Source organism: Morchella sextelata (genome assembly GCF_020137385.1).
Source record: "Morchella sextelata strain SCLS chromosome Unknown scls_21, whole genome shotgun sequence".
NCBI classification, from domain to species: Eukaryota; Fungi; Ascomycota; class Pezizomycetes; order Pezizales; family Morchellaceae; genus Morchella; species Morchella sextelata.
The window spans coordinates 1,127,522-1,155,477 of NW_025408636.1; the positions used below are offsets into that span (position 1 = coordinate 1,127,522).

A 27,956-nucleotide genomic window follows, 5' to 3' on the forward strand; every position below is an offset into this window, starting at 1 on the left:
CATCTGTTTTCAAGGGACCCATGACTTCACGTCCACCCCCCCCACTCTTCACCCCACACCCACCCCCCAGGTTATTTGTACCAGTGGTCCGCTGCTAAAAGCACAAGTCTCGATCAAAATCACATCGGTGGGCCACTCATCTCTATCCCCCCAGAGAACACAACCCCCCTGTCACATCCGGGGTAAGACGATGGGTGTATCAGATGTAAGTTTTCTACTGAGTGGAAGAAAGCAGCTAACTACTAAAGTAACGGATATATGTTTTACAGCAGATTGATGTTCACAGTTTGCGTGCAGCTACGCGCCGCAAGCTAGCGGGTTGTTCATAAAAAAATCGTTTTATTCGTTATTTAACCGTACACGTTCGTGTTCTTAAATGAAGGACTTGTAACCCTAACCCTCATCGGTACCCTTTTTTTTCGTTTTTTTCTTTTTCTTTGTGTGGAGATGTATACCTTACCGCAATAACAGGGAAAATAAGACTCAAAGAGGGAGAGAATGTCCGTTCTGAAACGAGACAGGAGGCAGCTGAAAGGTGCCAAGGTCCCAATCAACGGTAGTTGGGGAGGAACATACAGGATCAAAAGTATGAGATGGAAGGAAAGGTGGGGTATTGGTGGCAGAGAAGATGTGATAGAGGAATGGGAAAACAGAGAGAAAGGCCAGATAGGCGTGTAATGCGCTTTGATACAAGCATTGAAGGAGCTGACTGAGAACCACACCATGTCGTTGACCCAGCATCGACAATCACCAGATATCACTCACGATCACATTAATTGCCAAGATCTGCAGTTTGTGACCCCACATTCCATTGTCAGGCGGTACTTCTATTCACATCCGTCCTGCGGCGTGATCCATACCGATCCCCCAATCGCGGCCACAGAAAATCGCAAAGGGAAAGCGGAAGGGAAGGGAAAGAAACAGCAACAATCCCTTCCCCACTATTGCACGCCAAGTGCTCGCGTTGAAGCAAACAAGAGCCAAGCAAATCCGTCCACACATCCTTATACATTATTTTTTAATTCCCCCCCTCCCTTCGCTCAGAACTCCTTCGTCATCGCTATCCTCGTCGTTTTCATCCGCATTGCAAGCCAAAAGTCCATTGGTATTGAGAAACCTCACACTGACCGGACTCCTTGCAGGTCCAGGACTCGTCTGACTCGCCGCCGGTGTCTCAGGATAACTCCGAGACACAGTGCTCATGCTCCTGGAAACAGGGCTTGAACTACTTTGCGGCGTAATCTTAACATATGTTCCTGAAGAAAGTTCCTGCAACACAAATAGATAAGGTCTCTTCGAGCTCAATAACATCTGATACTGGCAGGGAGAAATATTAGGAGGGGAGACAGAAGAAGAAGCGGAAGGGTTCGTGCTGCTGGCGGTCGTAGTGCGTGTTGTTGTGGCGGTGGAGGCGGTGGTGGTGGTGGCCGCCTGCATGTGTGTCGAGGCTAGGCGTGGAAATGTTGGCGTTGAGCCGGATGGCTGTTCTGTTGAGCTCGACGAAGCTGTGCAGGGACTCGCGTCCGGCTCGTTAGATGATGGTGATGGCTCTGCTAGCATACTAAAGCGGAAACTCGGGAGTGGAAAATCATAATCACACTCGGGCACACTCACATCATCCAAATTGGCATCATCATCATGAGAGGGACGTTTAGGGTATCTATCTAGCCCTGCGATTTCACGAACCGCAGAAGCATAGGTAAACTCACCGTCTTCATCTTCCACTCTAGAGCCCGAGCCTGAGGGGGCATCACTTCGGTGATTCACTTCCGGGTCAAGACCCATGATGCCAGTATCCCTGCTTTTTCTTCTCTTCTCCTCTTCCAGAACCTCTATCGACTTTCCACTAGTGTCCACATAAAAACGACTATTCCCCGGGAGCTCAAGGCGGTCAGTATCGCTCATCACAGCCTTTCCTTTTCCTTTGTCGATAGCCTGCCCTTCGTCAACTCTGTTCGAACCCGAGCCCTGCTCTACCGCCCAGTAGATGTCCGAGAGATTCTGCCCACCACTGGAGCGTTTCGGGGTCATAGAATACTCCCGATTCACCATTCCTCCAACTGAAAGCGGGGCTATTGGATCGATCTCCGGTAGAAAGAAGGGAGTTTCCTCTGAAGTCAACTTCAACCATTCCTTTGTTCCATCTGATGCCTTTATCCACGGAGAGATCGGCGGCGACTCTTCCATTCCTGGGGGGGACAAAGGGGGAGGGGACTGTATCATGGAAACCTGTTCAAAATCTCTCTCTCGCCACCCATCCGGAGTGGAATTTTCGGTGACCTTTGGTGGGGCGGCATAGTTGGGCTCCACATTCGTTGCCTCGGATGGAAGGAAATCGCGTCCTGGTTTGCTATTGAGTGCAAACTCAGATCCGCCAGGACTAATCCAAGCCCCCTTGCTCTCGTCACGTCTTTCTAGCGGGACTGTTTGTGGTCTTTCCGGGGGTTCGGTTTCAATGGTCCCTGTACCAGACACATCATTAGAAGCTAGAGGTACTGATAAAAATGGCACCGATACCCTCCTACGTGCGGAAGCGACCCCTCTTCGCACAGCTTCCCTAAACCCGGATCCATGGCTGGAGCCACGAGCTGTAGACGACTGTCCTGAGGAAACATACGGGGGCGTATGAGCGGGAGTGCGGGTGGATAGTGATTCTGGGTGTCCAGGCTCGGAGCCTGCAGCAGCAGCAGCACTCGAAGCAGGTGATGCCGTTGAGCTTGCGTGATGTTTTCCAGACCGTAAAAATCGATTGACTCGAGTCCTAAATCTCTGGGTAGGAGGTGAGGAAGACGATCTAAGCTGTTCAGCTGCTGCTGTAAACTCGATCCCTTCATGTTCCTCTTCCAACGATTCTCTACCTCGTCCTTTCCGGTGATGGTGTCTCCATGATGCCAATTTGCTCGAGAATCTCGACGGGCTGGAGTGTTTGGCTGTGCTCCCAGAGGATGTTTCCGGGACGTGTGGTGGAGCTGTGCTTGCCAAAGATGTGGCAGCAGTCGGGTGCGGAGGAGCTGGAGAATGATGACCTGTGCCCTGATGTGAGGACATATTGAGGTTATCTCTGGATAAAGCTTCCCTTGAGTTAAGTTCATTCATCAGATGGTCCACCTTGGGCATGACGCTATTCTGTCTGCTTCTTGAGGACAGGGTGTCTCGAAGATTGTGTCTGACTGACAACACATTCCCAAACTTGGATCGAGCAGAATTCCATCGATGCCTTGTCCTCCCTTCCCCCTCTCTATCTCTCTCGTCCGGCTGAGCACTTTCGTGGCCCGGCGGCGGATAACGTTGAACATCTTCAGAAAAGCGAGTACCCTCCTCACGGTTTTGCTGCTGTTGTAGCAAGTTTCCAACAGAATCCCTCACAGGTGTCATGCCCAAATAAGCACCGACATTGGGCCTGCTTTCGTCTGGTTTGGCCTGGCTGGGTAAATCTGTAGTGCTGGAAAGCTGCGAGGTTGGTGTTCCAAAAACTATCCTCCGGTCTGAGGATTTTCTAGGTTTGAGCGGTGAACCAGCACCATTCTCTGAGGGTTTAACATTAGAGCTGCTTGTCTCTCCACCATCACGGGCTCCCGTAGGATGGGGAAGAAGGCCTGACATCTTCGCTCGATAAGGGATAATAATATTACTAGGTGATTGTTAGCAAACGTTACTAGTACTACTCACGACGATAAGATAAGATTGGGAGGGAATACTCACTGCAACAGCAACAAACAAAAGGGAAGTAATACGCAAAGTGATGTGCCCTTTGGATAACCAGTATCAAAGGGATAAAAAGGTGATGAGATAAGGATGGTGAGGATGAGGATTAGAGGGAAGAGGAGAAGAGAAGAGGGAAGATAAGCGAGATTCCCAGTGTCTTTTAACGTTTAATACTCAAAGCGTGATTCGATGATGTGGTCCAGGGTTAGGTGTTTCAGCTGAGCCTCTCTGCGCTGGGACTTGGCGTTCGCTGTTCGACAGTACTTCTCAACAATGCCCAACACTGCCACTGCCTTGCTGTCAATTAGATGCGTTGAGCAGACAAACAATACCATTTGTTTCCCAGTGGATGAGTTGTCTTTCGCTAAACTTACCGAGTGTGAAAATTTTCCGAAACCTATCGGCAGTTCACATCACATTGAGGGAACCCCGGGTTTTTACACTATTATTAGACAAATCATGACGTGTCACTCGGCATGATCAATGATTTCCCTGGGGGTGAAAAACAGGATTCTGGACAGCCTCATGAGCCACCTCTTCTCGTCCCAACCGGATATCTACCTTTGTTCCCCAGCGATAGAGCAAACGATAAGAACAATCTCGACTTTGTTACAGCCGCTCTCTTGCAGAGTGCCATGACGGTTTTTCCCTCTCTCTGGTCCTATCTTCAAAACTCAACCAACTGTGGCATGTCTCCCCCCGGTGCGCACCGAACCATCTGGTGGCTGAAGCTCAAGCCCCCCCCAGACGAGGCCGTGTGCAGTCACGAACGAAATTCCCAGGTTTGTGCCGGAGGCCGGAGTTGCTTGGTTGCTTGGTTGCTTTCTTGCTTGGTTGCGTGCAGTGCAGCGGCGGGCGATTAGTCGTTCCTAGATCTTGGTGATCTGACTGGTGGTGAGATCTGCCACCGAGTGCGGAGTCGGCGTGGTCCGTGCGCGTCATGATATGTCACTCTCGGACGGAGGCTGACGTATACGGGAGGACGTTGCCCAATCAGTACCGTCCAACCATTCGGATTCCGACTTCCAGGTTTGACCTGGATGGCATCACCCATCACCATGTCCATTCCACCCCCGAATATTTTGGCGGAAGCAGCGGTTGAGATGATGTGTGCAAGGATGACCTGCTCATCAGGAGATGCAGGTTACTAATGTGGTTAAAGGACGAGATCTTACATGCAGAGTACTCTATCTACTGACAGAATTAGTAAGTACAGTAACAAACACAGTCAGGGAAAGAAAAAGATATATCTCTTGAACATCTCCCCCACGCTGTTTTGCAGGACCTACTTGATGTTAAAACGATTTTTGGCCGGTTTCCAAATGCGTTCACGGCCAATAGAAACGAAACAAAGACAGATGTCTCTGGACATTGCCACCGACCATATGTAGCAAGGACAAAGAACGAATGCCACAACCAGAACCAGTTTTTCCGGCGACGTTCGAAACAAAGAACGAATGTCTCATATGAACAACCTTTTACCGACTATAAGAATTTACTTAGACCGAAACTAGCTTATTCCGGATAAGCGTCACGGATAGAAATATACGTGTCAATAGTGAACACGTCAACATTTTTGGTAAAAAAACGTTTCTAGACGAGGCGAGACCTCAAGGCCTCAAGGCAGGATGGCCGAGTTGGTTATGGCGCCAGGTTAAGGTCTTAATCTTAACATCAATTCCTGGTTCGGAAACGAGCGTGGGTTCAAGTCCCACTTCTGTCATTAAATTTTTGGTATCCTATGGGCTGTAAGGTGTTCACAACCGATCCATGAGATAAGGTACAAAAGAGACATTCTTCCTTTTTATCTTTTTTCCGATGCTGCGGGGGCTCTGTCAAATCTACAAAAGTCACCCCAATTATTAGTTTTGCCAAGCCACGTTACTGCTTTCCAGGGTAGCTCTTGAGGTCGGCGATGCTAGTATTGAAAATGCTTTTTCTGTATCATCCGCTGTTCCTCCGCCCCCAACTCAGCCATAAATATCAACTAATCAACACTACGTATCCAGAATTCGTTATTTTACTGAGTAGCTGAAGTATACTCTAATCGGAACGTGCAAAAGAACTAGAAAACAACAAAAGGCAACACACCGGGTTCTCTACTGGAGACAACTCGGATCCCTGTGAACAAGTAAAAAAATTCAAAGATCTTGCTTGAAGATGTCAACTGTTTCATCCCTATACGTTTTCTCTTTTCTCCCACCATTCTTCTACCCCGTATTTACTTTAAACTTAGGATTCGCTCATGTAGCCCCCCTCCTGAGACCTGCGTGTATCACGTTAAGTCTTTACCAGTCAGAGATAAATCACACTTTAAACGATACTCAACGACTGGCCTCGATCCGCATACCATCCAATGATTCTCTACACCGGGGAGCCCCTAACGGGATCTTGCATTGTCTGAGACTGACCTGGTTGTACGAGCTGTCGGTATTGACATCTAGATTTTTATATTTTCGCTCTGATTAGTTTCTTCGACCCCCCAGGATCATCCTGGTTGCTTGGTTGCCAGTCGATCCTGGAGCGAGAGAAAGGCAGAAAGATTTTCGTGGGAGAGATAGCTGCATGCATGCCTAGTATCGCCGCGCTGGTTGGCAGATGTAGAGGGATGGGTGCTTGAGGCATGTCCTAGCAGAGGCCAGAAGAAGCCTATTCGATCCAAGCTCCCCGAATTCAAGGATTTAAAGATCGAAATCTCTGCTGCCAAGCATCCCAAAGGATTCATACCGCCGTGAGAATTCGGAGTGCTCGCCGAGAAGGTGGTGGCACCGTGTTTATTGGGAAAGTTTCCCAATTATGTACACCTTGGGCCGTGGGCATGTACTCTTGCCCAAGAGACCAAAGGTGATAGGAGCGTTTCCAGCCGTGTCTCTGTAAAAGCGGTGCAATGTTTCTTCTAATCGATGTCGGATCTCCCGTGTGACCGTATAGGGCCTGTTAGATGCACAGTAGATGCAAAGCATGTCTCTTATTATGTCGGATCTTTTGTGCGACATGTGTCGAAATAAGGATTATGTGCCAAGCCGGGAAGCTCCGCAGATAACCAATGATGGATAAATCATGTAGTCCCTAGAAGATATTCTGTCGCTGTTTCAAAGATGGTGTATGAAACTCGCCTCTGGATCATGGATTATCACTGTGGCCTCGTATACTGGCCTCCGTATAAGATAGTCGTACGTACTAACGGTTGTATCTGCCTCGTCAGGTTGAGTACGGGGTAATTTCAAGCATCCTGTGTGGACTTCCGCTGATTATAGCTATGATAATCGCTTCCTTCACAATGGATTGATTGGAGTTTGCATGTAATATATGCGGATATCCGCCATGGTATTTTCAGTATCAACACACCTCAATGGACTAGGGCGCGAAAAGGAATGTCGGGGGCTACATCGAGACATCAAGTCGATCGTAATGAACACTTTGCACTGGTACGGGAGCCATAGATTTCTGTGTTCCACCTCCTGGATCATTCTCGGCTGCCCGCAAAATATCACTCCAAGATGCCATTGGGCTTTATGCAGGATGCAACCGCCTTTGGAATGAGTAACAGCAAGACGACGAATCCGGTGCGGCAATGTCCAGCTGTCATCTTTCACTGGTATAATTGGCGTGATCTACAAATGTGCTTGGGTTGAGCAGCTATCACATAAGCTACATAATCGACGGGTCATAAAGGGTTCAAAGCGAACAGGACACCAATTCCAGCTGGCAAAAGAAATGATTCCAGCTATAGGTAAGTGCCCTACGTTGGTGATCGACGACTAGAGGTGTCAACTAGCCGGACTAACAGTAATACTATTAAGTGAGTAGGCGATCGAGCCAATTCAGGTCCACCAGTCCCCATTATCTGAGTAGAGAGCTTATCTGTGGCCTCTCTCATTTCTTCACTTTTAACGAGTTGGTTTGTGAGGACGAGGAATATCCTCTCCTGGTAGATCCCGATTCTAGCTAGGCCAAACTGGCTGTTGAGAACAAAGATCACCGGGGTGTAGTTGGGAAGATGGTAGGCGTAAAATTACCGTATCTTGCAGATTGAAAATGAAAGAAGTCTTCTATTGTGATAGAAGAGTACATGCACGTTGTAGGTTGTAGGTTGTAGGTTGTAGGTGGTCAAAACTCCACATTGGGCTCTTACCACGTTACTACAGCAATGATTTTCCCAACACGGTGTTCTCAACCTTAATTGAATTACAGGTGCATCTACGTCAGATGTGTCAAGTTCAGACAGCTGCATACCCCAAAATGCGCAATGTCCGTCTGAGACTTGTACAGTCGCAACCCAACATGAAAAACCATAAGGCACCGGATCACATCCTCCGTCCGGTACATACGGGCTTTTTTTTTGGAGATATCCCTTTTCTTTCAGGGGATGAAATTTAGTCCCGAGTTTTCTGGTAACCCTGACTGTCCCAGATGAAATTCGCCAATTCTTGCCTTCCTAGAATCTCTTATTACAATGCATCTAAATAGCCAGGTGCATCTATGATGCGGCGATGAGCTGACCGCAGCTCTTCCGGAAGATAGAAGCACCCAACAGAAATCAGATTCATAATTATAGATGTTGCATAGGTGTCCATGCTGATACCATCATAGAACCCAGAGAACCCCTATCAGACTTCTGATATATGAGGCAATGTTAATGTTACTCTTATTCTGAAATAATACGTGGACTAATTGACTTAGACGGATAATAAGCCTTTTTGTGAATTACGAATGGAACTTGACCACTCTTCCCGTGGCGTGATAGTTACAGGATCTCGTCCTGATCCAAACCACTTATTCACAGGAGGGATGGAGTTATTTTGAATTGAACAGGCCTACTTCAAGAAATGTATCTTTCGGTTTCAATAAACCCCGCAGAATACACGTAGTCTGGCATGGGGGGGGGGGGGGTGATGTTGACCCTCGTGTTAAAGTTCCAGCAGCAGCATTTGAGGTCTGAGACCTAACCCTGGGAGTTGAGAGTACTTGTGGGATACTTTGCTGTTTGCCTAGAAGACCTATTGGTTTGTGCGTCTGATTCTTTGAACCTATGTGAAGGATTGCACGACCCCGCTCATCCGGTCGAATGATATATCAAAGCCGATAATGCAGAGAAAACTCGGATCCGGGCTCCTGCAAGATTCCTAAATACAAGGATTATCCGCCTCTTTGATCTAAATCATCATAAAATAAAGAATTCGATAAACGACATCCTTCATGACCATAAAGAGACCCATGTCTATCAGTGAACGCCGACCTTTATCGTGGGGCCATTTTAGAGAATTTGCCGAAAACTGCCGTAATGTTTTATCCTGGCAGGAAGTCATCATCATAGACGGCTTAAGGGAACCAATTTTACGGGACTTAGACAATGAGCATAAACGCCACTTGACCTATCTTCCCTTGGCCTGGCCCGGTCTGGCCTTTAATGGGTCGGGTGGATTGCCCTTGCGGTGTCTCGCGGTAGCGATCCCGAGATTTTTGAAAACAGTGCCATCATCGTTTTAAACAAAAACGCATCGATTGGTCTGTCTCAAGGTGCCTGCCTCGGCATCGTGAACAGCCTAGTGTTGAAGATGCAACTAAAATGTCTCGGGACTTTTGTGGTGAGACTTCCTGCCTGTCTCTCGAGACATTCTAGGCGCCGAAACAAGTTCCTTGAGACAGCACAGACTAGTGGTCCAAGCGTCCAGAGACGGCGAAACAAAACTTACTGGTACGCGGTGAACTTCTTTCCGAAAATACCCTAAATTTCATTTTATCTGTCCCACGCATGCACTTCGGCGGGATAAATGCTGGCCTGGAGGTGTCTCGTACCCCCACTATCAAGATTCGCTTGTATGTTCTGGAAATGTCTGAAGCAATTTGCCGAAGTATTCTTACCTACCTTGTGAATTGTTGCAAGCGAATCAGAGTTGTGTGTGGCGTTGCAGGATGAATCACAAAATATCACTCGAGTAGACACGACACGCTAACCCTAACCCTGGCTTTTAGACATCCTTAATTTCAGGCGCGGTGAATCACTGCCTGCTGCTGCAAGTATGATATCTGAAGTGCATAGATTATCGCAAATCACCTACCTTGAAAATTGAGGCGATATAACCGTAATTATACAGATGCTCTCGCCAAGAACACCGTCAATTCGGGATACCGGAGAGAACGGGACCAGACGAGCGTGATATTGGCTTAGTTCCGTCCTCTGTATTCCCTTTTAATGTCGGTGCTGTCAAGTTTCAGGTTGTTGCCGATGTATAGAGAAATTCTCAAGGTCACGGGTCCTATTAATTTGGGCCCGTTTGGTAACGAGCCAAAACGGAATTTCCAGGAGTCGGGGCCTAACAAATGGGTCTTTGAAGCCGAATTTTCACCCCCTCTGAACTCCGTTTTGGCCTGTTGCCGAACCAGGACTTATCTGTTCCAAACGATTTCTGAATAAGAACAACAGATCACACTATGATCAAGTGTTTCAATAATATCTAGAGCATGTCGACAGTTGAAACCCAACCCTGGCTACTATAGCTTATCGGTATCCTATACTTGATAGAGAATGCGGCTTAAGAGTAGCAGACCCATACTCAAGATGAATAGGTTTAGAACTCACACGGTAATGATATGTTACAAACTCTATAAAGCCTTACTGAAAACGTTTATAGATCACCATGAGTGCTGGAGTGTATCACGAGATTTTGAGGTCTTATCCCGCGAAATCTAGTCCTGTTGAAACTGCAAATAGGACTCGTTAGGTCCTGGGATTTGTCCTGCCAGGAATTCCGGACGCCATCTCATGCTCATCAACAACCCATGATGTTTCTAGAGCTGGCAGGAGCATTTGAGAGGGTTTGCTTTAAAATACAGTGAAAAAGGTTCTCCGCGTTTGTATATTGGGGTGAATGTTCGTGTATGTCTAGGTTTTGATTCGGATGCCCGGTATTATTGCGTGGGAAAGACTGAAATCCATCGAGAAGCTGTTGGAGTATACTATACGTATGGCCATGGAAGTCATCTGAAGGAACTCTAATCCGATGGTGTAAGCCCTCGTTCCCGTGGTATCGCATGATGACCTGCCAGAATTTTCTATTCTCTCAAGGTGTATCTATTCTCTCCCATTAGTACCAATGGCGGGGGTTGAGGCCGCGGTAAAGGTGATCCATTTGGGAAAGAATAGGTAAGCCTGGAGAGAATAGAAAGTCCGGGAAGTAGAAGTGTTGGTTCATGGCTAATGACGTGTGAGACCTAGGCCGACGAGAAATTGAGGTAAAAAAAATACATTTTTATGATCATTGGCCCTTGGCGCGCGGGAGTAACTGGATCCCGTGGGGTCGGGGTTATGAAATCCGCCGCATACTGGGTTCCAGATTCAACGTCGATTTTAAAACAATTCCGGATACGCCAGTCAAATAAAGGCGTTGCTGAATGTGAATACCTTATTACCTACGACATTCTATCACCATTCTAGTGGCCAGAAAAGATGGCAATGAATGACTACACGCGATATGGTAAACGGGCTCTTCCGAACTGCGTTACTGTCCATTCTGTCGCTTTGAGTTCACCCTGTGGTCTAGAGAGATCCACAAGATCAATAATTGACAGCGTTCGGACGAGCACGATATGTAAGCATATAGCGTTCTGGCGTTAGCCTTGCGGTCTGGGCTGGTTGCCTAATAAAGTGAACCTGAGTGGAATGACGGCCACATTCGATATCGATATTCTCGAGCTTGGAGTTCCGATGGCTTGTGATTATCAGAGAGTAGATGCTATCTTAGCCTCGATTGCTGCTCAGAATCTTGTGGAATTACTGAGCTGAATATTGGTCCCCGAGGATGATATAGATGCGAGCTCTGGCTGTCAATGAGTGCCCAGGGACATGGCCGGGGATACCCGAGAAGGCATGGTTCTAAAGTCTTGAACCTACAAGGAGCTAAACCTGAGCGGATGCAGATGTTGTTCCTGAATTCGCACCCGTTGGTACAACACCCGCTCACATTTTCGTTGAAAAACAGCTCTATCCCAGTCCCTGTCCTCTGGGTCGAGCTAGGTTTAAGAATTCCGAAGGCTTATTGGGTATGACAATTTACAAAGGGATAACGACGTCCGTGGAAAGTATTAAAAGTAGGAAAATCGCGCCGGTTATCCTCGGTGTTTCTCTCTCTAGTATTCATCTAAATCGTTAGATTCAAGTAAATGGGAGTTACTAACCGTATAAAGTAGATATAATATTATGAAATCAATGACTAGAGGTCTTAGGTAACTCGGATAATCATTTTGCGGTGGTAATAATTTTCCCGTGAGGGTACGAACTCTTCAAGTGTTCAAAACATCCTACCTGCTGTATATGGCTAGTGTTCCAAATTCACAACTGGCCTGGATAGTTGGACCTTGGCAGGCCTCGGGGTGTTTCTCCTTGGACGATATACCGGTGCCGACATCGCCTTTACATCTAAGTCTGTGTCGATATCTAGGATACCGGGTCTTCTTGAGTCTTTAGACCCGAGAGCCGAAGATATTGGTCAGTTCCGGTGGGATGCTTTGCGTGTCAGCGGTTAGTATTCTCTGAAGGACTTCCTATGCTGGAGACAGGAGAAAGTAGCGAAACTACTAACTCGGAAACACAGAAGAAGTGAACACGTATCTATAATTATTGATACGGACTACCGCAGAGTGCTGCCGAAGAAGACCGGTCACTTCTGATGGTTGCGGACACAAGGACTAGGCTGGTTGGTAATTTGCGGGGTAGCTTACGCCCCGCATTGTGGCAAAAGACTACATGTAGTTCCTGATCGTGGAACTCTGCGATCAGAACTGCCGACAGCCCTGGGGGACGGCAATTAGTAACGTTATTTGTCAAGTTCAGGTCCCACATCGCTAGATTAGGTCTCTGAGATTAACTACGCGATACTAGAACTGGGAGATGGGATGGGGTGCGGAGGCGGGGGCAACATTTTACGGGAAGAGTGGGATCGGGCCGTAGCTTGATTGTGGGAGCCATGAGCCGGTGCATCCTGGCTTTCCTAATGCCGAGTTCGGGATGTTCGGAGCCTGAGCGGCGGGGGTCGGCCCGATTTGGGACGAGAACATTAGTGAGGCGACTTCTTTGTGGGAGGAGGACGGGACTGTGAAAATTAGAGAGAGGTTGAAGAAAGTGGTGATACATGTCAGATTGAGGTAAATTAAGACACAGATTGGAGGAGAGGGTGTACAGGACCAGCTGATGTCGTGGCAAACAACATCAGAGTTGGAGCGAGGGGGAAGCGTGAAGTCGGCAGCTGACAGTTGCCAGACGAGCTTACGTTGTGAATGGTGGAGAGAGAAGGGACTGAAGGATGAGAGGTAGCTAAGGTGTTTTAAGGATAGATGGGTGGTTGGAGGGCGTCCTGGGCTTGGCTGTCGTTGTGGGCGTACCGGCGTCGCTGATGCCCGTGTCGTTTTTATGCATGTATGTATGCGGATTCAAAACCAAACGACCAAGAGACGGGTCCTGGTGATAACAGTCCAGTTACCCAGCTGGAGGGAGTCATGAAATATCACTCGCGCCAAGAATGAGTGGTTGGGCTATTGAATAAGTCGTTCGCCGGTGGGAGATATGACGTAGGGTCTGCGATAGGATTTTCCACTCCGACAGGGCATTGGTCTACAGTTGTAATCGGGGAGGAGACGCTGTTGGATGTGTGTCTCCAATCCTCTGCTCCACCACTGACGAAATATAAATCCAGGTCTCATGCGTTTTTGGCGCGCTTTTATCTCTCTCACCTTCATCGTTAACGATGGGAACGACCTCTTTCTTCTACGCCCTAAGCTTGGGAGTACACGTCGCTAGTACCTCATCCGATCACTGAGCCAACTCGCTGCTAATCATGGGATATCACTCGCTTATCACTACACCCTACTCGTTATCCGTAGTTGGGACAGTAGGCATGTGTTAACAGAAGTCGGACGAGAGATCCATCAATAAAGCTGAGAGGCTTAGCTGCGTGGATTATCCACAGGAGTCAAATTGATATGGGCTGCCATGGGGTGTAAAACTATCGATAGGGTTAGGGTTATGTGACTTTGGAAAGTGGTTTGGGGGGGGGGGGTCAGGGTTATTTGCTTTGTTCATGACAACGGTCTTCGGTTTTTTGCGAGCTGAAAGATAGAGAAAAGTGAGGCGGCTTTGATGGGAGTAATGATTTTGGGATCTCGTGGGGGGGGGGGAGGGGCTTGATGTGCGCGCTGTCGGTTGGCTTGTGGCTCTTTTACAAAGGAAAATTTTGTCTCGCGTTGAAAGTGGCTTGGTTGTGGAAGAGGAAGCTGGCGGTAAATCTGTACCTATCCGGAAGCGGTGGGTGGGCATTATTTTGAATTCCGATGAATATGTAGGAAGTGTCGCTATATTTCCCCTAATGGTTGGATATGGCTAAGCATTCGTAGGATATTGCTCTATGTCAGGGCCTGGTTGTTGAGAATTAACGGTTAAGGAACGGCTAATAGCGTACAGGATAGTTATACTTGTGGGGGCGTGTAGAATTGGATTCCAAGTGTAAGATGCAGCTATCAGGATTCATCGTTGAACGCTTGGAGTATCCCTTCGTCTGGCAATGCTGCCCACCCTATAACACAGGAATTAGACTTGTATGGGAGATCTATTATTTGATAAGAGAGATAACGGGATCTGTTAGTAAAGCCACATATAAAATTTGCTTTTTGGGGGGGGGGTGGGCAGCATTTTTTGCCAGACGAAGGGATAAAAAGCTGAAATTAACCTGTAGCCATTTCACGCCACACCCACAAATCTGTGTTTTCCTACTAGATATCTGGTGATATAATTACCTCCGCATACAGTGCCGGAATCTATGAGTTGTGTAGAACGCCTGGGTAGCAGAGAACAGGTAGTTGTATTTCTTGATATCATACCTAGCGACCCTAGGGATGCTATTGCCAGCAAAGGTCGTTTAGGTATGAGTGACGTAGTGAGAAGAGCTCACCCAAAGCTTGGTTACACATCCTTCGGGTTTCTCGATTCCAGTAGTGTCGGGGCGCATTGCCTCCGTGTTGTCCTCCGTGTTGTCCGTGGCCAATATGGGAGAGAATACCGTCCAGTCAAAGCAATATATCTAAGGTGTGATTTGGGCGTGCGTGCTCTTGTTACGATGGCGGTTCAACTGCCACAGGAAATCCCTTTCGATCCCACTGTACCGACGGTGATCACGCCCACACCCGTACCGCGCACACCACATCACCCCTGTACATCTGAGCACCGAGCACACCACATCACCGCTGTACATCTGAGCACCGAGTGACACGCCGTGAGTGCACAGACCATGCGGGCCCTGAACACTTGGCACGCTACCCCACGACAGCGAAAAACTTCAACCTCACCACATATCCCCACCTATCACCACACCACACAGAAACCGACAACCCACAACCGCAATGCCCAAAGCCCGCAAATCCCACCCCACCCCCACCCCCACCTCAGCGGGCCCCTACGCCCGCCCTGCCCCACCCACCCCCTCCGCAAAGGCCGCTGCCACAAAGGCCGTCAACAACGTCTTCAAGATGAACACGGGCCTCGGCCAGCACATCCTGAAGAACCCGGGCGTCGCGCAGGCCATCGTCGACAAGGCCGGCCTCAAGCAGAGCGACATTGTGCTCGAAGTCGGCCCGGGAACGGGGAATCTCACGGTCAAGATACTGGAGCAGGCGCGCCGCGTGGTGGCTGTCGAGATGGATCCGAGGATGGCCGCGGAGCTGACGAAGCGTGTCCAGGGACGGCCCGAGCAGAAGAGGCTGGAGGTCGTGCTGGGCGATTGCATCAAGACGGAGCTGCCGTATTTTGATGTGTGTATCAGTAATACGCCGTATCAGGTTTGTCTCCCTCTCTCTCTCTGGGTGTGATTTGGGGGGGGGTGGTGCTGATCGTGGTTCTTGGCGGACGGATAGATTTCCTCCCCCCTAGTGTTCAAGCTCCTCGCGCTCTCCCCCGCGCCCCGCACCTGCGTGCTCATGTTCCAGCGCGAGTTCGCGCTGCGGCTCGTGGCGCGCCCCGGCGACGCCCTCTACTGCCGCCTCAGCGTCAACGCGCAGATGTGGGCGAAATGCACGCACATCATGAAGGTCGGCAAGAACAACTTCAAGCCGCCGCCGCAGGTCGAGTCGTCGGTCATCAAGCTCGAGATCAAGAGCCCGCGCCCGGCCGTGTCGTACGATGAGTGGGATGGGCTGCTGAGGGTGGTGTTTGTGCGGAAGAATAAGACCATTGCGGCGGGGTTTAAGAGTAGTGCGGTGATGGGGATGGTGGAGAGGAATTATAGGACGTGGTGTGCGACGGTGGGGGTGCCGCTGGAGGAGGGGGGGGAGGGGGATGTGGAGATGGGGGATGGCGGGGTGGGGGGCGAGGAGGAGGTGGAGGAGATGGAGGTGGATGAGGAGGGGATGGGGGATGTGAAGAAGGTGCTGGTTAAGAAGAGCAGGAAGGGGAAGGGCAAGGTCGCGGAGATTGTCAAGAGGAAGGTGGAGAAGGTGTTGGAGGAGACGGAGCTGGGGGAGAAGAGGGCGGGGAAGTGTGATGAGGCGGACTTTTTGAAGCTGCTGTATGGCTTCAATAAGGAGGGGATTCACTTAAGTTAGACGCGGGAGCTTCCTTCTTCTTGGAGTTTGGGCGTTCCTTTTTTTCTTTTGTTTTATGTATATATAAAAGTTGACAGTTCTATAGTGTGTCTCGGCATTTCAATAAAGATTTGATGCTTCTATCGATACATGAGAGTTGCCAGAAAAGGTCCACTATGGTTCCTTTCATGGAGAGATTGAATTATCCTTATGCTGTCTCACGAGACTTGTTTAGGTACCAGCGGCAATAGACAAGGAGGCCCAGTCCCACAAAGGTCTTTAGCCATATCTCTAGGTGTTACTACCGCCACTACGAAGGATTTTGTACTCGTTTGACAATGAATGGCAAGGTGTTAAGTCGGTGATCTGGCGGGATTCTAGGAACAAGAATATCACAGCATCAGGATACCACTGTCTAGAGCATGTTCTACAGACCAGCTTTACGAAGAGGAGGCTGTGCCGCGTGGTGGCAGTAACCGTGGCCGTATTGTGAGAGGCCAGAATATGTGCAGACACAGCACCTGATAAGGCTCACGACAGATCTGTAGACAGGAGCTACACCGTGTCTTCCTCCAGCCATATAACCTGTTCTCCCACCAGCCAGCTGCTAAACCTCCCCGCCGCTGCCAAACCTCTGCAGCACCAGACACACACGCAAAGATGTCCTACTACACCATCCCCATCTACGACCTGATCATATCCACCCACATCCCCACCCCCGTCCCCGTCCCCGGCACCCGCTTTCTCCCGCCCCCGCCGCCCACCCCCGGCCTCACCCTCCGCACCCGCCGCGCCACCTCCGCCCCTCCCCGCCTCCAACGCAACCCCCGGTACCGCGCCCTCTCCAACCAGCCCGCCACTCACCGCGTCCACTTCTTCGTGCCCGCGGAAGCATCGCTCAGGCGCCTCAGGGAGGCATGCAACTACCTCAACATCGCCTACATCTCCAGCGACACCCATATCACCCTTTTCCGCAGGCTCGCGCAGCGGATGTGGCGGCTGCAGCCGCTGCCGCATCGGCTGTTGGCGGCGGCGCCGTTGGACGGCTTTTGGACGGTCCCGAGGAGGATCGTGTCTCCGCGGAGTGATGGGCCGTATTTGTGGGGGGTGGTGCCGCCGCCGAGATGGGAGATGGTGCAGTATGGGCCGGTGGAGGATGCGAGTGATCGTGAGGATTTGGAGTCGAGTGGGAGGGGGAGTATGGCGGGGAGTGAGGATGGGCGTGGTAGTTCTCAGGACGAGGAGGACGACGAGGACAACGGGGGCAGCGAGGACAGTGAGGACAGTGAGGAGTCAGATTCTAATGAGGAGGAGGAGGAGGAGGAGGAGGAGGAGCACCACGGTAGCAATGGTTTTGGTGGTGGTGATGAGGATCATGATGATTCTTTTGGGGGTGGTGGCCATTCCCCGAGATCTGACGACAACGACGACGACGACAACGACGACGATCTCTATGACTACGAATTCAAAGGGGAGAGCGAGAGCTACACAGACGGTATCCCATTTGGTCCGGAGGACGCCCTTCATGATGGTGATCCTATCGCTTTGAGTACCCTCGATATTCTACAGCAGCGGATCCAGAATCTTTCGCAGTCGTTCCAGGAGGTTGAGCGGTTAAGGTCCTTAAATATAATCGGCGGCACTGTAGAAACGTCCCAGGACGTGGAGGCCGAGTGGAGTGAGCTCATGGGAGAGATTGACCGCTCCCGCAGCGACGAACCCCAGGTCAGGCTCACGGACGCCTGCGGACCGACCTGGAATCAGAGTCTGGACGGCATCCTTGAGGACGAGGGTGAGGAAGAAGAGGAGGACCGGGACAGAAGATCAGTGACGCACTACTGCGATAGGTGGGAACGGCCAGTACAGCAGCGTTCAAGCCAACAAGAGGCAGAAGCACCAGCACCAGAATCGGAATCATCTTCTTCTCCTTCTGAGCCCGTCACGCCGCCCGGCACAAACACCGGGCAGACCACCGACATGCAGAACGACTACCTGCGCAACCTCGCAGTACCTGCTGATCCTAGTGGCATTGATTCTGCGCCCAGAGTTCACATCACGCGGATCGCTGCCGCTCGGGAGGAGTATCTGAAGCGTAGGCAGACGGCGCAGCTGTTTACGAAATACACGTGGCTCACGCCGCCGGAGTTGGATTATACGGGTATTGTGAGGAGGAGGGTTTGGGGGCCTCTGGAGCCCCAGGCGGCGTGGGGTAATGATCGGCAGGATGGGGTGACTGTGCCGTTTTTGAGGTTGCCGTCGCCGGGGATTCCGGTTGTTGGTGGTGGGAGAGGGGTGGAGGGGGAGGTGTTGAGGTAAACGGTGGAGGGGGTTGTGTTTGTGTTTGTAGTGTGTTTATGTTTGTGGTGTAAGGGGGGGCCGAGGATGGCTGAGGAGCCCGGTATATGTGGAGTAGACAATTGCGTTGATTGTTTGTTTGATGCTGTGTTTCAACTGTAGGACTGTGGTTAATCAATTGCAATGAAGAGATTTCGTCTCCTGTGGTGTTGACGTTCGAATTGAGTGAAGGAAGAGTGCTGTCTATCAGATGTGATGGATCTTTTTATTCCAGAAAGTCTCTCACACCGCCGGGGCCATAAGATGCCATCAAGGATAACACTCGGATCTCTGTACACTAGGTGTGAATTTTATCAGGATACAGCTTGCATCGGCGATGAGCTAGCATTCCCCACTACAGCAGTGATCTTTCAAAGTCTGCCAATTGGAGGAATTCCGGATAGAGTGGTCAGAACCATCCGCTGCTAACGGGGAGTAGTGGCCAGTGGCATGCCCCGTCCTTAGACCAGGTCCCTTGCTAGGGGGAGCGAATGGTACAAACACAGGTGACGTACCTTCGTACTTGGTCCATATCCTGGCCGGATTAAAAAGGCAAGCAGCGATATCGAGATAGCGCTCGCTGGCGCGCAAATATTAGCATGCGATCCAAGACTTCGGCCGGCAGTGTTTTGGTTTGCTGTTGTTGGGAATCGCGCTTTCTGGTCTTGTGGGTAGGTGGGGGGGCGGTTGTGGGACGGTATTGCTCGTCGTTTGAGGTAGTGCGGTGGTGGTGGTCGTGGGTATGTCGATGTGGATCTCGGGAGGGTGTTCCGTATGCACTGTTATAGCTCCGCCGGTACACTGGGGAGCATACCTGTGGTGGTTGTGGCGTTGGGTAGAATGGCGGGGAGAGTTAGGGGTTGGGTACGGGGGTGCATCACAGGGTGTCACTCGTTTGGCTTGGCGGGGGGACCGACCTCGTTGCTGAGTGGAGTTGTTGGTGCGTGCGGGGTCGTGCCGCCGTTCACGGTCATGAGGCCAGGCCCTCCTGAGCTGGTGGGGGGGAGGGTGCTGTGGGGCTGCAGTTTGGATTGCGCCGGCGTCTGGGTCTTGCCTGGTGGGAGACGGTGGATGCGTGCTGGCGGAGAATGGTCATGGTTTCTCGGTATCGGAGCGTATCTGGAGGGCGAAGTGGACAGAAGACATTTGCCTGTGCTGTTTAAAAAGAGGAGAGCAACCTAACCCCTGTTCCAATTTCACCAACGGGCCGTACTCTGCCCTGGTACAGCGAATGTCATAATCCTTTGGAATTAGTCGGTTCGTATACCCGCCAGATCTCAGATTCTGAGATATTGGCAGTACCACAGCTACGCCTAGTACGGTGTTCTGCACGGGGAGCTTTCAGGGTGGATAAGTATTTTTCCTGGGAGGATTTATTCTCGAGTGATATTTTACGATCCCGAGCAAAAAAAGACATTGGCTGGTTTCATTTGTATTTTGCAGTCGGGTAGACCGGTTGAGGGGCCTGATATAGTAAGGTGAGAGGATAATTATTTCGGGTGCTTGAGAGGTAGTTTGGAGGTTCTGAGAATTGTTTGAATAGTAAATATGTTAGTAATAGTGAAAGTCGCCATGCAGTGAAAAATTAATCTTTCAAACGTTGAGGTCGCTATAGACAGAACATCAAAACTGGAGAAACATCTAACCATAATCACTACATCCTCTTCAAATGTAAATTGGATCCTGTATTCAATTCCCTCATGAAATCAATTATATGGGTCCATTATCAGATTCATTATTGTACCCTTTAAAATAGAATTTCTGATTATTATTTCCATTTGGTTTGTGCAGTAAGCATCAGTTTTGATTTTAAACGGTTTTTGTAACTATTACACATAAGTTTGGCTGTTCCTTTCGAAAAAGTTAAAGTTCGAGCTGTTGATAGGTTTATCAAATTTCCTTCAGTGATTGTACAGATAGTACTTTTGATAAAATGTTGAATTTGTCAGCCGGTTTCAATTAAGCCGCTGTCAATACCATTACTAATATAAATTTAACTGTCGAGATAATCACCGGCAATAATAAAAGCTCTATAAAAATGGTAACAACCTTGACTGGTATGGTTTATGAGAGGATTAAAGAATTCATAGTGAGTAAGAATTCAATGTTTCAAAAAAATCTTCATGATATAATAATGAAATTATAATAGACACTTATGGGAACAAGAATAGATAATCAAAACTTTAAAAATAAAAGATACCAAAGAATAAACTAATAAGCTTTGATATTTTATAAAACATTCATCAGCAAAAAATGAAGTCTCGTCTTGTGACGCCTGGGCGCCCCAGACGCCCTAGACGCTCCAGACGACACAAAGCGATTTCTTACCTGCATACCGACACCTGGGTGCCCCGCGACGAGAGCCCTGCGTCTCTTGGGCAACCGACGACGTCGCGAAGGCTAAAGACGAAAACCTTCTCCTATCCCTCAAAGACGTCGTCACGACGTCTAAAGACGAGCTCGTCTTCTGGACATAGGAGGTAGCCCCTCTACCATTATGCTCGCATCTTGGTCTATGGAAGTCGTCCTACGCCCTCGTCACCTCGCCTTTAGTCTAATTACCTACGTCATATTGGCCGACTTATGTCCTCAACCTGCCTATCTCGACCACTACATATCGTCTTTCCGCTCGCACTCTCTGTCTCTTGACAGTTTATATCGTCCTTTTTCACTAATCTGCGCCTTCCGACAGCTATCCCATCTTTTGGTTCACACTCTTCGTCCTTTCATTCGCACATCTCGTCTTACGGCAACTATATCTCGTCTTTTGGTCTAAACTCTTCGTCTTTCCGTCCCTTGATTCTACGTTTGAATTTTCTTTAGGTGATACTGTCTATTGATTCATTGTCTTTTGACGCCCCTCGCTCTAGCTAGTTCGTCTATTTAGGTGAGAGCTATCTGACCCTTTGTACTTTGCTCCTGCGCGGTCTCCCTCTCCGTCTTCTGACCACTTCTCCCGAGCGCTCTTCTCCGCCCTGCGTCATACTGACATCTCTCTCTACGTCGTTTTCAATATTTACATTAATCCCGGTAATTGTTCTAATAGTCCCATCTATCTGGCTTTCTGTATCGACTACGTAGTCCCCGACTGTAGGTGGAGTGACATTGCCCTCCTCCCCGTCGTCATCGTCAAACGGCGGGTCGCCTGCCTCGTCGGACCCCATATCGTCGTCGTCAGTCTCCGTACTGAGCTTGGATCGGAGACCCTCCAAAAAGCTGCCTACTCCAGGGTCAATAATTGCCTCCCTGCTCTCCGTAGCGGTAATCCTGCAGCAGTTTGTCCTCTTAATCCGTTTCAATATCTCGTGTCGAATCCCCTTCAGTACTAGATTTGACGTCTCATCGTCGGGGAAGGACCTCTTCCATGTGCGCATGTGCCTCTCGAAAATTACTAGCACCACCGTCAATAATGATACCCGTCGATAACCTGACCAGATGAAAGACGGGGTGCTCACCGCCGCAATAGTCCTTATTGAAGACACCATTCTTCCAGTTGCTGCCTCCAATTACGTGGACTCTCAGCGCATGGTAAAGTACAGTAGAAACCAGGCAGATAAAAGACGGGTTGATACAACTCTCAAATTCCGGATGGTTGACGGCAATCCCACGATTGGTCTTATAGTAGGCGTAGACGATAAAACGCGGTATTTGAGGTGCGGCGAAATGCCATTGCGCGGGCTAAAGACATTAGTACCAAATCTGTGCCCCTGGACGAACAGTGGATATACCTCGTAATGAGTGGGATCACAATTGAAACGGTCATCTGTCAGGAGGTAATCGACACGGGCTTTTGCTTGCTCGCCGGTCATGCCGGCTAGGCCGTAATATAACGCGATTACCGCCTTTGCCTTCTCCATCATGTGTGAACGAGTCCGTTGATGATAAAACCTCACCTGCCCGGACACGCCGGTCGACAACTCCGCTGGAAAGTCGGTTCCCGCCCTGGCAAAATCCCATGAATTTCTGACCATGGACGCCAATTCCAATACCGAGGGCATCGGGTTTTTGAATAGTGTCTCTTTGGTGAGATGCCACCCAGCTTTTTCGATTAGAGTCCTCAGCTCAATGTCGAATTGCCCTAAGCTACGATGTCGGAGAGCTCTGGTTTTGTTGGGATCGGTAGGGTCTACCGGCGCTAGTAGATTTTGTGACGACGACTCTCCAGAATACCCACCGCCGCTGCCACTAGCATAATCTGTACTCCTGACGACTTCGGAAGGGGCTCTTATCGACGCCGGTCTAGAAAGCTCAGAAAGTTGACGACGGGCTTCGGGGCGGGTCCCCCCCGACGATGTTCTAATAGACTCAGAATCTTGATGACCGGAGTGAGTATGTGTCTGACTAGTTAGGGCGTTTCGACGGGTAGGAGACCTATTACCACGCCCGGGGGAGGCATAAAAAGTGTCATGCGGCTGGTTCGCGTCAGATTCTCTATTTCGTGCGGCCGACGGTAACGTATCCCTCGACGAGGATTGCTGAAATTGAGACTCCTGGGGTGGTAGGCTTGAGAGTGGCGGGCTCGTAGGTTGTCGGGCATTGACTCTCCCGTCTTTTGTCAAATACATCTCGCCATGAAGCTGTAAATCAATCTGTGAAGCTCTTTCTGATGGGTCCCCGTATTCGGAGACATCGTCTTCAGACTCCGTTTCTTGTCCTCGCGCCTGTGACGATCTCGTAGGCAATCGTCTGGCTGAGTCATGTGGAAAGGTGCTTGGAATCTCTTGTGAAGATCGTACATGTCTTTGGGTGGTCGGTCGTCTGTCCCTGCTAAACGACCTGGTGTTCCGACGGGAGGAAGTTTCTCTGTAGGTGTTTTGCGAGGGACGGGAGGAGTTAGACAAATGAAACTGACTCTCTCGCTGAGGCATTGTCAAGGATGTCTGTCGGTAGCATGGGCAGTGCAACGTACCAACTTTATAAGAGAGTTTTGGGAAGGGGGAGTGGGGAGATGACTCGGAGGGCAACTTCTGCCGTGATGTCATTGATCCGTACACGGACCAATAGCTAGAGGCAAACGACGCTAGGAGATATGTCCCGCGATTTGTTCCGAGCTCCTGGAATCCAAGGTTTAGCCTAAATATGTCCACCATAATACAGATTCACGCCGTTCCACTAAATCGTGTGCGGGTAGTCGAGGGCGGTCAAGTCAAAACCCTCTCAAGTCCGAGTCTGGCGTCCCCAGCAAGCTTGTCTTCTAGAAGCTCATCTCCTGGAAGGGTGACTGGCAGGCAGCGGTCATTCCGACCGATAGTTTCATTCCCGCATCACCCTGTCCGGGCTCGTCTTGGTAGAAGCTCGTCTCCTGGAAGAGTGACTGGCAGGCAGCGGTCATTCCGACCGATAGTTTCATTCCCGCATCACTCTGTCCGAGCTCGACTGCTTAATGGCATGGGTATACAGCTTTTCGAACGGAGTCGTCCCATCCCCCCGACGCAATACCCTTGGTATTTCGTGATCCGTCGGTTTCAGTCGCGTGACTAACGCTGGCGTCCCAGCAAGCTCGTCTTCTAGAAGCTCGTCTGCAAGGGTGACTGGCAGGCAGCGGTCATTCCGACCGATAGTTTCATTCCCGCATCACCCTGTCCGGGCTCGACTGCTTAATGGCATGGGTATACAGCTTTTCGAACGGAGTCGTCCCATCCCCCCGACGCAATACCCTTGGTATTTCGTGATCCCAGCAAGCTCGCCTTCCCGGAGGGTGGGCAATGGCAGGAGATGAAAAAGGCTTCGATCCCGCACCCTTCCTGTCCGGGCTTTACTGCTTTTTGGCATGGGTATTATACAGCTAATCAAACGGTCCACGCGACTAGAGTCATATGGGCTAAACGAGCAACAAAGATTGTTTACTCGCCTTCTGGTCAGATTACTGAGGTCTGATTCGAAACGTACACCGACCGATAGATATAGGCCAACGACGCGAAGACAAACGACGGACATTCAGTCGCCATGCTAGTAGAAAACCTAAAATCCAAGGGTTAGCCTCAACTCCACCATAATACAGATTCACGCCGTTTCACTAAATCGTATGTGGGTAGTCGAGGGCGGTCAAGTCAAAACCCTCTCAAGTCCGAGTTGGCGTCCCCAGCAAGCTCGCGTTCCCGGAGGGTGGGCAATGGCAGGAGACGAAAAAGGCTTCGATTCCGCACCCTTCCTGTCCGGGCTTTACTGCTATTTGTGTTCCGTCGATCCAGTCCGTTTACTAGAGTCGTCATAGGCCAAGCGAGCAACAGAGATTGTGTACTCGCCTTCAGATTGGATAGAGGAGAGGAGATGAGGTCGGACGCGACTTGGATTGTCAGATGACTAAGCACTTGCTTGGCGTCGGCTACGTCTTTTTGCTCAACATACTCATCACTGTATTGTATTCGGTCGAGTGACGCTCCTAATAACAGTATACTACTAATGATCAGACGAATCTATAACGACCCCAACCAGCATCGAAAGACCTAACTCACCTCACATGCTGCGCCAAAAGACCCTAACAGATATCACTAACCCTAAACCAAAAGGACCCCCGTCAAATAACCCGAACGAGATAAGACTAACCCCCAAAAGACCCAATAAAGATAAGACTAACCCCAAAAGACCCAAAATAGATAAGACTAACCCCCAAAAGACCCAATAAAGATAAGACTAACCCCAAAAGACCAAAATAGATAAGACTAATCCCAAAAGATGACCAGGACAACTGTCAAACCACCCAAAACAGATAGACCAAACATATCGCAACAACCGCCAAAGAGGCTAAAAAATAACGCCATAAAAGATAGGCCGACAAAAAGACGAGAACCACAACCGTCAAAAGCTAAAGGTTGCGACTAGGGTCAGAAAACTCACGAGCAGGTGACTGGAGCGTGCAACCTACTATCAACCAGTGCTACTCGAAACGAAGTTTCTTTCGAGTCGCAGGACGAGAGACGGAAGTCCAGCCCTTCGCAGGGATGTCGGGGAGGTTGATGATAGTGGGGGGAGGGGAGATTTGGGGGTGGGGGGACTGGGGAAGACGGGGAATTGTTTGGAGCTTAGCCACTTCAATCGAACTGGTCGATGCATCGGTAAGGTAACCCACTTCCATATCGATTGACTCGTCCCCGCGCCCGCCGGGAGGAATACCCCCATCAGGGCCACCATCAACGTAACTACCTTCCCCGGCAGGCTCTTCGCCGGGCATCTCATCTTGCGTAGTTCTTTCAGACTCCAGAGCGCTGTCAGCTTGTGAACCAGTGGCCCGGCTTTCGTACTCTGGTATTAAGTCCCCTTGCTCTTCCCCCTGCTCACCCTCATAGGGCGGGCTCTCAGCAGGCTCATCGAACAGATGGTGTCTAACGTATTGACCGCATTAGCCGCATTAGGAGAAACTATACTACTGGTACGGAATTTAGTCCAACTTACGCTCTCGACCTTTTCACTCCTCGCTCGGCAGCAGTAGTCTGAGCAGGTGTTTTGGCCGGGGTCTTCGGGCCGGATGTCTTTGATGGCGGCGTCTTGGCCGGCGTCTTGGGCCCGGGTGTCTTTGATGGCGGCGTCTTGGCCGGCGTCTTGAGTCCGGGTGTCTTTGTCTTCTTTCTCCTTGGGGCCTCCTCCTCCTCTTCTTCCTCCTCTTCTTCCTCGTCCTCCTCCTCTTCTTCTTCCTCGTCGTCGACGTCATCGTCGTCTTTCTGGGCCGCCTTGCTCGAGCTACCCTCTGCCTTGCCTTTCGGGCCCGCCTTGCTCGAGCTGCCCTCTCCGGCGTTCTCTCCTCTGGGCTTTTTACGGGAACTCGACCCTCCACCTTCACCCTCGCCTTCGTTGTCGTCGTCGGCGTCGTCGTCGGCGTCGTCGTCAGCGTCGTCGTCGTCGTCGTCGTCGCTCACCTCCACAATCTCACTTCTCTTCCTCTTCGTCAGTTTCCCCCAACGAGTTCCTGTCTCCTCGGCCTTGATGCCCGACGCTCTCCGGTCAATCCGCAACTGATTGTCCATCAGCACCTCCCAGTCAACGTGAAAGTAGGGGAATGACAGCGGCGGTGGAGTCTGCCTGGCGTTTTTATCGCGCTCATTATAAACCACCAATAGTCTCAGTCGCGGTGCAACTTTACAAGCATTGAGCCATACTCTGACATCTTTGTCCGACTGTAGGAAGATGACCTGTTCAGGTAACGGCCGGTAGACACGATATTGACCTGACGCGGTCTTGGAAAACTCCTCGTCGAGGACAAGAGACCCGACCAAATGGCGTATCGCGGGGTGTGGCAAGTCAGAAGCACCGCCGCGGGTTTCAGGGTCTAGTTGTACCCCCCTGACCATCCTCACGACCTCCGATAGATACGGACCGGGAAGTGAACTAAACGTCAGGTAGGGATGCCCACCAAAGGTTCTTGGAGTCCAATTAGGCATTTCCCAAGGCTTCTGACGTAGTCCCAACTTCGCCCCTCCGAGTCGCTCAAAGCGGTATTTGGAGGGGAAACAATGCGAAATGCCGATAGGCCGATCAGTAAGATATGGTGCCCTTTCGACCTTCCGGGTCTTCGCCGAGAAGTGCTCGTCGGCTTCCTCGGGTGTCTCTTCGTCGTCCGTCTCATCTCCGATGTCTGCCTTGTCCCTCGGCTTCTCCGCTTCGTCTTCCGACGAGGCAAATTCGTCAATGTCAGGGTAGACCTCGTCCTCGTCGTCGGGCAGAGGCGCCTGGGCCTGCTTGCTCCTCTTTGTCGAACTGCGAGTTGGCGCCGTCTCGCGCTGCTTGCCCTTGCCTTTTGTGTCGGTCGCCTTCCCCTTGGTCTCCTTCTTCTTCGCTGCTTTCGCCTTCGCTGACTTCGCCGCACGCTCCTTCTCTTTGAGTGCCTCAGAGAACTTCTCTCTATCCTCAGCAGACTTACGTTCGGCAAGATCTTGGAGTGTACTGCTCACACAGACTTTGATCAAGGCCCCTTGTAAGGTGCAATCTTCCTCCGGCTGTTGAAGCAGGCGTCTGAATTTATTCCAGGGCGGATAACTGAGCAGGAGTCTCACGGCCTCGTCCCATTGCTCGTCTGTTGCCATAGTTCTGCTGGCAATCGCATTCTCGACAAAGTAGTCGTGCACAGCTTCGAACATGTTCCTCCATTGGGCCGGCGTAATGCCGAGCAAGGACTTAACTTCGGCGCCAGTAAATTTGCTCTTTTTCGCATACCCCTGGCGGGCGTCAGAGGGCGAGAGATATAGGACTTGATAGAAATCTTACCTCTGCTATGCACGCTGCTCTGCTAATCGACAAAACCCAGGGGCCCTCCTTATCGGCCCATTCCATTCTTTTCTTCGGAGATGACATTCCCGCTTGGGCTAATGCCGACTTGTTCTTACCCGACCGAGTTCCCACCATTGTAGTCAGTTGCG

At 50.3% G+C, this 27,956-nt stretch overlaps 5 protein-coding genes across 5 annotated transcripts; 2 read left to right on the forward strand and 3 right to left on the reverse strand.

Annotated features, from left to right (window-relative positions):
- Positions 1-1,011: 1,011 nt before the first annotated feature.
- H6S33_006864 (uncharacterized protein) lies at positions 1,012-3,603 on the reverse strand (the record flags this gene model as incomplete). Its single annotated transcript, XM_044838222.1, has 5 exons — positions 1,012-1,553; positions 1,601-1,609; positions 1,710-2,462; positions 2,526-3,076; positions 3,176-3,603. The coding sequence occupies 5 exons, from the start codon at positions 3,601-3,603 to the stop codon at positions 1,012-1,014; spliced, it is 2,283 nt and encodes a 760-aa protein (XP_044689682.1).
- Positions 3,604-15,096: 11,493 nt separating this feature from the next.
- H6S33_006865 (uncharacterized protein) lies at positions 15,097-16,293 on the forward strand (the record flags this gene model as incomplete). The annotated part of the gene is made up of 2 exons (XM_044838223.1): positions 15,097-15,531; positions 15,607-16,293. The coding sequence occupies 2 exons, from the start codon at positions 15,097-15,099 to the stop codon at positions 16,291-16,293; spliced, it is 1,122 nt and encodes a 373-aa protein (XP_044689683.1).
- A 639-nt stretch (positions 16,294-16,932) lies between these two features.
- Positions 16,933-18,588, forward strand: H6S33_006866 (uncharacterized protein; the record flags this gene model as incomplete). Its single annotated transcript, XM_044838224.1, has 1 exon — positions 16,933-18,588. The coding sequence occupies one exon, from the start codon at positions 16,933-16,935 to the stop codon at positions 18,586-18,588; it is 1,656 nt and encodes a 551-aa protein (XP_044689684.1).
- Positions 18,589-20,899: 2,311 nt separating this feature from the next.
- On the reverse strand, positions 20,900-23,474 carry H6S33_006867 (uncharacterized protein; the record flags this gene model as incomplete). The annotated part of the gene is made up of 4 exons (XM_044838225.1): positions 20,900-21,133; positions 21,510-21,997; positions 22,062-22,284; positions 22,335-23,474. 4 exons carry the CDS (start codon positions 23,472-23,474, stop codon positions 20,900-20,902), a joined length of 2,085 nt encoding a protein of 694 aa, XP_044689685.1.
- Positions 23,475-25,483: 2,009 nt separating this feature from the next.
- H6S33_006868 (uncharacterized protein) lies at positions 25,484-27,942 on the reverse strand (the record flags this gene model as incomplete). Its single annotated transcript, XM_044838226.1, has 3 exons — positions 25,484-25,928; positions 25,999-27,755; positions 27,805-27,942. The coding sequence occupies 3 exons, from the start codon at positions 27,940-27,942 to the stop codon at positions 25,484-25,486; spliced, it is 2,340 nt and encodes a 779-aa protein (XP_044689686.1).
- Positions 27,943-27,956: the final 14 nt, after the last annotated feature.